The sequence below is a fragment of the Polypterus senegalus genome, chromosome 6, assembly GCF_016835505.1.
Source record: "Polypterus senegalus isolate Bchr_013 chromosome 6, ASM1683550v1, whole genome shotgun sequence".
NCBI classification, from domain to species: Eukaryota; Metazoa; Chordata; class Cladistia; order Polypteriformes; family Polypteridae; genus Polypterus; species Polypterus senegalus.
In genome coordinates, this window is record NC_053159.1 from 92401310 (window position 1) to 92413871 (window position 12562).

The 12562-nt window shown below is 39.8% G+C and overlaps 1 protein-coding gene across 1 annotated transcript in view; it reads left to right on the top strand.

Moving 5' to 3' along the window:
- Positions 1-12562, top strand: part of LOC120531259 (contactin-associated protein-like 5) — a 558381-nt gene that overhangs the window by 527220 nt on the left and 18599 nt on the right. Inside the window, exons 20-21 of the mRNA XM_039756505.1 lie at positions 97-230; positions 11023-11107. Of these exons, the coding sequence (XP_039612439.1) occupies positions 97-230; positions 11023-11107 (219 nt within the window). The remainder of the gene's footprint in view (positions 1-96; positions 231-11022; positions 11108-12562) is intronic.

Here is a 12562-nt window from a genome sequence, read left to right on the forward strand (position 1 = left end):
TGAAATGTATCACTACGTCGAACTTCTGATAGACCACCAGTCTTGCTGAAATTAAAAGAAAAACGCTGACGTGAACTTCTTTCTTTTTCACAACAGGTTATCTGCAAATCTGGTATCGACTAAAGAAGCAGAAAGAGACAGGTGTCCTTTCAGCTGGCTCAATCAATTTAGCTAACGGGCAGCTTCACCGAATCAAAATAAAGGTGAAAGGCAAGCATCTGTATGTTCAGGTAAATAATGCAGATAACCCTTTGTTTTCCATCTAAAGTATCTTCTAAGATTGCCGAGGTGATTGATCTTTAATACTGTCAAGAGATCTAATGTACATATGAATTATAGACTATAAGCCATAATGTAATTGTTTTATAGCTGTATTTAGTTACATTGGTCCCCAGTTAGGTTGTAGTCCTTTTTTATTTTCTGTATTTGCCATATTACACCATCTTCATCAAATGTACAGGCCTGTGAGTAATGAAACTTAGATATACGCACATATTGTATATGTATATATATATATATATATATACAGTATACAGTAATCCCTCCTCGATCGCGGGGGTTGCGTTCCAGACCCCCCCGCGATAGGTGAAAAATCCGAAGTAGAAACCATATGTTTGTGTGGTTATTTTTATATATTTTAAGCCCTTATAAACTCTCCCACCCTGTTAACATTATTAGAGCCCTCTAGACATGAAATAACACCCTTTAGTCAAACGTTTAAACTGTGCTCCATGACAAGACAGAGATGACAGTTCTTTCTCACAATTAAAAGAAAGCAAACATATCTTATCTTCAAAGGAGCGCCGTCATAAACGAGCGCGTCAGGAGCAGAGAATGTCAGAGAGGCTCAAAAGAAAAGCAAACAATCAAAAAATCAATACATGCTTTTAAGTATACAGAAGCACCGCGATAAAGCGGCATTTTGTAGAAGAGCGTCCGTGTCCTCTGTGCAAACAGCCCCTCTGCTCACACCCCCTCCGTCAGGCAGAGAGAGCGAGAAAGATAGAGAGAAGCAAACAAGCACAGCGCGGGAAGCATATCTTATAGCATTGAGGAGTTTTAGTTAATATGTAATACATGCTCTGATTGGGTAGCTTCTAAGCCATCCGCCAATAGCGTCCCTTGTATGAAATCAACTGGGCAATCAAACTGAGGAAGCATGTAACCTAAATTAAAAGACCTATTGTCCGCAGAAAGCGGCGAACCAGCAAAAAATCTGTGATATATATTTAGATGTGCTTACATTTAAAATCCGCGATAGAGTGAAGCCGCGAAAGTCGAAGCGCGATATAGCGAGGGATTACTGTATATAAATATAGGTGAAATGTACTTAACTGTAATATTAACTTAATAATGGCTCAGGATTAGTGGTCCCTGTGGTATAGCATATCCACGGCTAGGAAATTAGAAGTACATTTATAAATAAATGATTGCATCCCAGAAAAGTGCAGGTGCCATTTGGGCGCAGGTGTGTATGAGTGCAATTCACTCCACAATAAATTGAGGTACTGGCTGACCGCACCGCGTAAACATGCAGAGGTGGACAGATCAGTCAGGCACCTCAATGATGAAGAGGAGGGTGCAGCTCCTTGCACTCGGGCCTAATTACACAGCTGAATAAATGGAGCCTGCATGGGACAGAAAGGGGAATAAAAAGACAAAAGGAAGAAGTAAGAAAGAAAGAATGGAGGTTAAAAAGTGGAGTGAAGTATACAGGAGAGAGAGAGAGAGAGAGAGGAAGCATGTAGCTATGAGGAGAGCCCTCGGGGGAGCATGTGGCTGACGCTCAGGTGCTTCTGAAGTGAATCACTCTGGCTGAGCTTTTGAGGGAGCTGGAGGGATGCACTGCTGGATGGTCCGACTCTCAATGTAAGTCCAGGAATGCAGCTGGAGCTATGGACAGTAGAGACCCAAGCATGGGTTTGGATCGGTTGTTCTGCTGGGAGCAATGGGACAGTAGCGAACTGGACCCATGGAAGAAACTCCCTGCGCCTGTTGGTTTGACAACTCTCTAGGATGTGAGACCCAATCTGGGTAAGCCAGGGAGACAACCATTTTAAAAGGAAGCACTGGGGACTTGATTTTAAAGGACAGACTCCGGCCCAGGCTTTTAACCTTGATTTTAAGGAGTTATTTATTGGATTTGTTTTTAACCTCCCAAGGACACCGTTTATTTTTATGGATTATTTATTTATGAATGGAGTACTGCAATATTTGTTTGGACACTGATTGTCTGGATTGTTTTATTTAAAGCACTATTTCACCTTTGCATCTACCCCTTGCTATGTGCAGGTGTCTTCATTTGCCTGACTATTCCCTTAGTTGCACTATCGACAGTGATGGGTTCAAGAGGCTCCTGTAAGGAACCAGTAACGTGGGGATGACCTGCACAGTCACAATCCTTCTGACAAATGAAAAGCAAACCACTTCATGACTTAAACAAAACATAAAATGATAAATTCCCAACAACATTCCCTCATAATCAGTTCTACCTAACACTGTCATTCATTCTCACTGGAGTATCCATTATGAGTTCTCTCTTCCAATACATGCATCACTCCATCATGCATTGTTACTCACTAATACACAGTCCTTTTCTATCCTTCTGCATACCCAACTTCTCCACATAATTATATGTTTTTGATAATCTTGCATGTTTTCCTCTCCTAATTTGGCAGTGGTCATTTTAACAGTAACGTTGTACTAAAATAAATATTATATCTTTCAAAGGAGCTGTATTAGAATTACATGCATCACAATTTAAGAAGACACATACCCCACCTGCCATACCACTATAGTGTTCTCTGAATAGATAGATGAAAAGTTGTGAGACTTGGATAGATAACCATCCAGTAATAATGGAGAAAGCCCAGCATATTGTCTCCTTGTCAGCTAATCTTCCAGCTAAATGACAGTCGCATCCCTGTGAGACATCTTTTGCAACATCTTGAGGTCAGACATCATTGCGTTCATATCAGCCAAGTGCTTGTTGTGAATCTTATGGATGATGCCATGGCATTCACAAACCTCTATAGCAAAATTTTTCATCTACTGAAGAAAATGAGCTATAAGGTGAGACTTCTTACAGGGACTACATACAGAGAAAAGGTATCTTCATTATTAAGTAGTCATATTCTGAAGAAGCAGAGTAAGTCATAGCTCATGTGCTGTTAACACAGTTAAGTGGCAAGAGCGATTAGTATCAAGATAAATATTGGGAGGATACGAGCAAAAGCAGAACTAAGCAGCCATTAGCAACACATGTCATGTGATCTCAGCCAGTCTTATATTTATTGTTTTTCAGTTTGCATCAGCATCCCACTTTTAGATCCAAGGCAACAACAATTATTACCTGAGCTAATGTCTATTTTCAAAAAGTGTCACAATTTTTTCAGTAGCTGAAATTCTTTTCCATTTTTTCAGTAGCTGAAATTCTTTTCATTATATATCTTTGTCTAGTTTTCAGATTCCATGCTTTTTAAGCCCTAGGTGTATTTTAGGTTGATTTTTTTCACTTGTTAAATTTTATTGGCTGTTGGTCAGTTGTGCTTTTGATTAAAACTGTTATTTATCTTTTAGACTCTTTCTGTCTACTTTTTAATGGAACATTGTTTTGTTCCTGCATTGTTTTTCCTTCATCTTCTTTATCTTTCAAAGGACATTTCTTTGAAGTTACCTTAACCATGATGCTTTCTTAAAAAAATCCTCACCTCTGTTTTCTGGTTCTGGTTTAGATAACATCTTGTTTTCTTCTTGTGTGCCTTTTAAATTCAGAATATAATTAGACAAAGGCTGTTTATATACTCATGAAAGGGAAATAAATGGTTTACAATTAAAAACAGACACAAAAAATGTGTTTTTAACATTCATTACCACTAGGTGTTGCCCAAAAGCCATGCTGGACTATTACATAGTCTGAATATGTGACCCAAATAGAACCTCGGGTCCAGCAATGCAACAGGATTATACTTAAAATGGTTAAAAATTAATATTAACAATACAACATATCTTGTATAACCAGACTTACATTAATGCATAAAAAGTAACTGCACTGCAGAGAAGACTATATATATATATATATATATATATATATATATATATATATATACTGTATATATATATATAGTATATATTTATATATATATATACACATTAATGCATAAAAACTGCATTGCACTGAAAACTATATATATATATATATAAATATTTTTGTCAGTACAATATATCTTTAACTTTATCATTTTGTGATAACATTTAATTGAAAATATTTATAGTGCTCTTTAATAGAGCTCTTGGCTTTTCTTCTCTCTCTGGCTATTTTTAATGTCTCCTTAGAGAACCTCACAGCCTACCTCTTCCATTATCAAGTTACAAGTGTGTAAGTATACTAGTAATGCTTAAAGGTATTGTGGAACGAGCCCTGGACACAGCCAGACGAACAACGTTTTCTCACCCAACACACACATATTTGCAGTTACTATATTTACAAGGGTACACAACCCAGTGCTCCAGCATCGATTCCCCAAAGCCCAGGCCTCTTTCTCCAGTGCCTTTCTTCAGGCCGCCTCCACTCCTCTCTCGCAAGACTTTGTCCTCTGCTTGTTCGACTCCATTCATCGAATGCCCCTTTTATACAAGCCCGGATGGGGTCCAGGTGCTTCCCGACACTCCTCCGCGGACACTCCCCTGTGTGGCGGAAGTGCCAGCTGCGCACCCGGAAGCCCTCCGGGTGTCCCCAGTCTTCTTCCCCCCAGCACTTCCTGGTGTGGCGCAAGTGCTGAGGTTCAGGGCCCCTACAGGGTTGAGCTTCCAAGCTCTGCACCCGTGGTCCCCAGTGCAACCAGGGCAGTCGCCCCCTTGTGGTCTGGAGGAGGCGTAAGTCTCAAAGTACACAAAGTATAGAGAAAGTATACTAATCATCAAAAAAATTTGACCTCGACATTTTGATGAATCTTGATGTTTTAGAACTCCTTGAGTCCAAAAATACAATTATTTTGAATTATGTCTGTGTGTGTGTGTGTGCGGGTGTGTGTGCGTGTATAAACACGATACCTCAAAAATGCAACTAGGTAGATGGATGAAATTCGGCATGTGGTTGTTACACCACAATTGTAGATCTGTATTAAGTGGTACTTTACCTGAACACATACTCGATTTTTTTTTATTCATGCAGCTGCAGAGTCCAATTTATTCAAGTTTACCTTTATAATAATTGTTCAATATATTATTAATTTCATTTGATTTGTTGTTGATGGTTCTTTAATATACATAATATAATCCTCATCTTGTGGTTTACTCTTCAAATATCCATCTCCATATCTGAGTACACGAGAAAGTCTAGGGGAGACCACTCCCGATTTTTGAAAATAAAACAGCACTGATCGAGAGACTGACAATGTCAACATACAAGATCAGCATATTGTTGCTGACCAATCACTTTTGCTTTAAAAATGAAGCAATACAAACTTTGTAAAATTCCTGAGTTGGCAATGTCTCTACTGAACTACAGGTAGGTAGGCGAAGAGAGTCTGCCAAGTGATGAAAAGCTAAACATACTAATGTGTTTTTGAATTTATTCTATATTTATTAATTTATCTTATTTAGTTCATATTCACAGCTCACAATACCTGATATTGTGAAAATAATCCAGTAGCAGAATTATGTTTTAAAATATCTGTCCCCATTTTTTCAATGTTTCTCTCGCTCTCAAATCAGATAGTTGAAATATCATATTCTTTTTGTTCTTAACATCAGCCATATCATACATATTGTACAGGTATACCAGGGACTTTTCCTGCCTTGCATCCAAAACTGCTTGGGTAGGCTCCAGGTTCCTGTGATCCTTCTCTGGATAAACAGGTTTAGATAATGTATACAGTATATTGTTCTTAATCTCAGATGCTGTCTCTGTCATTTTGTGCCCCTCCATATACCTATCACCTACTCTTGCTTTGCTCATTAAGGGTTTAATTTTCTTATGGTGGGCTATTCAAGTTTCACTGCCCCTAACCTTCACACTACATGCTTGTTTTTCTTTGTTTCCCTCAATACAGCTAAGTGGGTTCTGCACACTTATTCAAGCCTAAGAGCCTTGTTCTTCCTTAACCCCCGCAATTTTTAAGGTCACATCTGACAGAACACAGTAGAATCTCTTTTCTTATTTTTTGATATCTTTCCAGACCTGCAGGTGCAAAATTCTGTCTTTAAATTGTGTGTGCCTGAGATGGAATCTGAAACCAATATGGCTGATAGAAAATAACAAAGTCCTGTGTTGGAGATTTTTGAATGAAATATTGAAGGCATTCATCATAAGCACATTGCCATTGGAGCAGGATATGTGGTGTGCTGTAGACATTTAGAGTAAAAAACCCTCACATCTTAAAATTCACCTAAAGTTCATTACATACTGGCCCATTCCTGGCAATAAAGGGAAAAGAAAAAAAGTTCCAACAGTCAGTGCAGATTTGTTCAGCACAAATGACATCGAAAATACGTTAAAAATTATAAAATTGTGTAAAATTGTTTATATTCAGTACCTGGTTTTGATTATGCTTTTTATCAGACAAAAACAAAACCAAATAATAAACTGTGTCATGTAGCGTAGTAAGCGTCCACTAACAATAAACTAATATTATATCCAAACCTGGTAAGTGTACAGTTCTGCTTTATTGTGACACAAAAACTAAACTCCATAGTACTGTAGCTTTTTAACCATACTATAATTACTAAAACTAAAACTGAAACTAATATATATAAAAATGAAATAGAAATGTCTTTGTAAAATAAAAACTAAACTAAAACTAAAAATACATGATGAAGGAAAACTAAAACTAAACTAAATTTCCAAGTAAGGTCAGAACAAATATAGAAATAAAAACTAATTTAAAAAGGCAAAACTATAATAACCTTGCATCAAGCGATTACTGCTTTCTAGTCAGTTTTCCAAATATCAAGAAAACTGCTTTTAAAACCTTTTTTTGTATTATTACATTATTTTCTTTATTATATTATGATTTTTTTTACTGTCACCATGAGATGCCATTTTGCCTGTTATTTTGGTTTAGTGTAGGAAGTGAGGAGAGATTTCACTCCATCAATTACCAGTAATTAATTACATAATTTAGTAGGGCTTCTGCTTTACTTTCCTTACATTTCTATGTTGTAGACCTGTAGACTTATATCAAGTTAATTGAAGTATACTCATTTTAACAAACAGAGTAATGCAATGTGTTGATAAACACAAGCTTTATATACCCTTCTTGGATCGAGGCCTTGCCCCCTTCTTGGATCCAGCCCTTGCCATGGCAGAAGGGCTTGCGCGGTCTAGTGATCCTCGGAGCTATGTTGTCGGGAGCTACGTGCTCCTGGTAGGGCTTCCTTCCCAAGGCAAACATATCTGAGGTGAACATCCAGACTAACTCAATCCTGAGACCCCATATTGGATTTAAACCAAGGATTGCATTTCCCTTGCCCAGGAAAGGGTACCCGGGGCCCCACCCTGGAGCCAGGCCTGGGGGAGGGCCTTGCTGGCGAGCACCTGATGGCTGGACCTTTCACCATGGGGCCCAGCTGGGCTCAGCCTGAAGGAGCAAAGGGGTTCCGCTCTCTTGTGGGCCCACTACCTGCAAGAGAGGCCATAGGGGTTGGGTGCAATGTGATATTGGTGGTGGCCAAAGGCAGGAACTCTGGCGTTCCGATCCTCGGTTGCCGAAACTGGCTCCTGGAACATTGAATGTTACCTCTCTGGCGGGGAAGGAGCCTGAACTGGTGCGAGAGGTTGAGAGGTACCAGCTAGATATAGTCGGGCTCACCTCTACGCACGGTCTGGACTCTGGAACCATTCCTCTTGAGAGAGGCTGGACTTTGTTCCACTCTGGAGTTGCTGTGGTTGAAAGGCGTCAGGCAGGGGTAGGCTTGCTTATGGCCCCCCGACTGAAGGCCTGCACGTTGGGGTTCTCCCCTTTAGACGAGAGGGTTGCTTCCCTGCGCCTTCGAGTTGGGGGAAGGACGCTGACTGTTGTTTGCGCTTATGCGCCGAATGGGAGTTCAGAGTACCCAGCCTTTTTGGAGTCCCTGGAAGAAGTGCTGCGAGGCTCGGCTCCTGGGTACTCTATCGTCCTGCTGGGAGACTTAAGCGCTCATGTCGGCAATAACAATGAAACCTGGAGAGGATCGGCCTCCATGATCTAAACTCGAGTGGTGTTCAGTTGTTGGACTTCTGTGCTGGCCATGGATTGTCCATAACGAACACCATGTTCGAGCATAAGGGTGTCCATAAGTGCTCTTGGTGACAGGATGCCCGAGGTCGCAGCTTGATGATCGACTTTGTAGTTGTGTCATCGGATCTGCGACCTTATGTCTTGGACACTCAGGTGAAAAGAGGGGCTGAGCTGTCAACTGATTACCACCCGGTGGTAAGTTGGATCAGATGGTGGGAGATGCTGCCGGACAGATCAGGCAGACCCAAACATATAATGAGGGTCTGCTGGGAACATCTGGGAGAGGAACCGGTCAGAAAGATCTTTAACTGCCACCTCCGGTAGAACTTCAACCTCCTTCTGAGAGAGGCAAAGGACATCGAGTCTGAATGGGCCATGTTCCGAGCCTCCATTGTCAAAGCAGCAAAACGGAGCTGTGGCCACAAGGCAATCCACGAACCCGGTGGTGGACATCTAAGGTTTGAGAGGCTGTCAAGTTGAAGAAAGAGTCCTGTCAGGTCTGGTTGACCAGTGGGACTCCAGAGGCAGCTGAGGGGTAATGGCAGGCCAAGCGTGTGGTGGCATCGGTTGTTCCAGAGGCAAAAACTCGGGCATGGGAGGAGTTTGGGGAAGCCATGGAAAACGACTTTCGGTCAGCACCGAAGCGCATCAGGATGGGAAACTGGTGCTCCACCAACACTGTATACAGTGGAGCTAGGGCCCAGCTGACTTCAACTGCAGATGTTATTGATCGGTGGAAGGAATACTTTGAGGATCTTCTCAATCCCACCAGCATATCTTCCTTAGAGGAAGCAAAGCAGGAGAACTCCTGGTGGGCCCATCCGTATCAGGGGCCGAGGTCACCGAGGTAGTTAAAAAGCTCCGAGATGGCAGGGCCCCTGGGGTGGACAAGGTTCACCCTGGATTCCTCAAGGCTCTGAATGTTGTGGGGCTGTCCTGGTTGACACGTCTCTGCAACATTGCATGGTCATCGGGGGCAGTACCTCTGGATTGGAAAACCGGGGTAGTGGTCCCCCTTTTCAAGAAGGGTGACCGGAGGATGTCCTCCAACTATAGGGGGATCACACTCCTCAGCCTCCCCGGTATGGTCTATTCAGGGGTGCTGGAGAAGAGAGTTTGGTCAATGATTGAATCTTAGATTCAAGAGGAATAATGCAGATTCTGTCCCGGCCGTGGAACACTGGACCAGCTCTACACCCTGGGCAAAAGGTGAGGCTGTCGATTTACAAGTCGATCTATGTTCCTACCCTCACTTATGGCCACGAGCTTTGGGTAGTGACCAAAAGAGAAAGATCGCAGATACAATCAGCCAAAATTTGTTTTCTCCGCAGGGTGGCTAGACTTTCACTTAGAGATAGGGTGAGGAGTTCAGTTATCCAGGAGAGACTCGGAGTAGAGTCACTGCTCCTACGAATTGAGAGGAGTCAGTTGAGGTGGTTCCTGGACGCCTCCCTGGGAGGAGGGTGTTCCAGGCATGTCCCACTGGGAGAAGGCCATGGGGCAGACCCAGGACAAGCTGGAGGGATTATATCTCCCGGCTGGCCTGGAAAATGCCTCGGGGTCCCCCCAGAGGAGCTGGAGGAGTTGGCTGGGGAGAGGGAGGTCTGGGCTTCCCTGCTTAGGCTGCTGCCCCTGCGACCCGACCTCGGATAAGCAGTGGACAATGGATGGATGGATGAACAAGCTTTATAAAAATATGATAACTGCATATACAGTTATGCAGTTATATATGCATATATACATATATGCAGTATATATATATTGATATATAAGAAAGGATGCAGACAGACAAACATATAATATGGAATAGGCTGGCCTTTTTCTGGTTATTTACAGTTATTTATCTTGGCACAGATATATTGTTTTATAAGACAAAGTCGTTAAAGAGAGTAGCATATGTTGTTAATGGGTGTCAAAGTTTTTTTTTATAAAAATCAAATAATACATCTTATGCATTTGACGATTTTGAGTTTGTTAAATACTTTGAACTATTAGTAACAGCTAGGTCCTGTTTGTTTTCAATATTTTTGACCACTGATTTTCACACTTGTTTTGCGTTTGACACACACACATCTTTTGTCGTTCTGACTTTTAGAACCTCACAGTGCTTGGTGTTTCTGTTTAACCTAATACTTCATTTTTGATTAGCTTATCTTCTATATGGCTACCATGCTAAAATGGGTCTTTTCCTTATAATTATAAAAAAATGTTGAAAAGCCTTGGAGTGATTCATGAGAAAGAAATTAATGTTAAAGCAAAGAATTCACAGGTCCAATCTCAGTCAAGAGAAGCGACAAGCTGACCTGCCAACTCCTTTGGTACCTTGTAAATTCAGACTCCTTTAAGAGACAAAGGTCTGTCATCTTGTTATTATGTAGATGTGTCTTAAGTGGCAGCTACTTGGTATGTTAGTCTCTTCGTTCACTGTTTTTTACTACAGTAGGTTGTACAATGTGTAGTTTCCAATATTTATACTTTTTAAATGGAATAATCTTGCATCCTTGCAATTGCACTTTAATGTTGCAGATATTAAGTGCTATGTATAATAAATTTTCACTGCTTGCTAAAGTTGAGCACAGTTTTCTAAACGTTTTGAAAACAGTAATTTTAAGGACTGTACTTAAATTTTTTTCACTATTTTTATTTTCTTTGCAAAGGACCTGTATTAACATTGTATGCAGTTTTGAAAGACATTTAATTATAATGTAAAATGTATTAATTGAGAATTAAATACTGTACACATGCCAAAAATAAGATATTTCTTCATTGTTTTTTTTTTGTCTGTATCCTTTGACTTTATCAGATTGATGACAACGCAAGTCAAAATTACACCCTTGCCTCTGAAGAGTTCAGCACAATGAAAACTCTCACACTTGGAAGACTCGCAGGTGATCGATCTGCTTCTGTTTGTCCAATTTACTTGAATAAGGACCTTTTACTTTCATCAGAAACATGTTCCCTTGACTTATTTTTTACTGCAGCAAATATAACCCTTGATGTTTCCCAATACCTCAAACTCAAGATTCTTGATTCAATATGTGTTATCTTCAAAGCTGAAATTATAGCAGAGCTTATAATATTATCAAAAGTATATTTTATGTGTATTGTTGAATGAAAGTAAGATTAACCTGTTTCAAATATTTCTTTAGCCACTAAGTGCTAGAAGGTTATATGCCATTATTCCAGCAGTTGTGACAATAGAATAGAACATGTTCTTTAACAGAAACAATATTTTATAGCACATATTACTGATAAGTTAAAATTGTTTTGAAGTTAAAAAAGTTAATTTACATTAAAAATTAATCAATAATAATTAACAACAAAATTAATAATAATTAATCAATAATGATTATATTCATCAATTTTCCATTTTAGAGGTCATAAAGTAGTGCTTATTTGTGAAACATATACTCTGTTATTTGGACTTGGTACTGTCTGTGTCAAATCTAAATGTCATCCTTGTGTCTGTCTAAGTTTTTCATCTGGCATTCCAGTTTTTGTCTCCATCCTTCGGTTAATTGGTGTTTCTAAGTTAGACCAGTGTGGGTGAGTGAGTAATTGTGCCATGTGGTATAGAGACCTTTCAAAAGAATGCGGGGAATTCTGCAGTCCTAAACTGTATTGAGCAGGGCTAATAATTGATGGAGGATGGTTTTCTACATTATTTCTACATAACTGTTATTAAATATGCCTCAAAGTCCAATATTAGATAAAACAGAAAATATGCAAACGAGCAATGCATCATTTTGACACTAACTTTATTTAAAGTTATGTAACAGCCAATGCCCTGTTTGAAAATACATTTTCCTTTTAGTCTAGTCCCACCTTTAAAGCAGCACATAGTGAAAATTAGACATTTTCTAAGATCCTGACTGAATCAATGCTGTGGAGGAATTTTGGCCTATTTTTACTAGTATACTTTGTTTGATTCATGGATTTCCAGGCATGAAGTGTTTGTTTCAAGTTCTGTTGCATTATCTCACTGGTGTTTGGGCCTTAACTAAGCCATTTTAATACTCTAATTTACTTTATAATTAACCATTGTGATGCAGCATTGTTTGTGTGTTTTGGAATATTATCTTTCTGGATGACCCGCCTCAACTTTACCTTCAGCTCTTAGAAAGATGCCCAGACATTCTTGTGATAATTATCTGGTACTGTTTTGTTAATAATGGCACATCATCAAAGAGCAAATGAATAAGAATGGGCATACATTCCTGAGACCAATACACAGGAGATACTAAATTACGTTTTGTCAGAATGTTCGCTTGTTTCCTTCACTTACATCATCAGTGAACAAAATAAAACTGGTAATATGGACAAATAATACAAATACTGCGGTG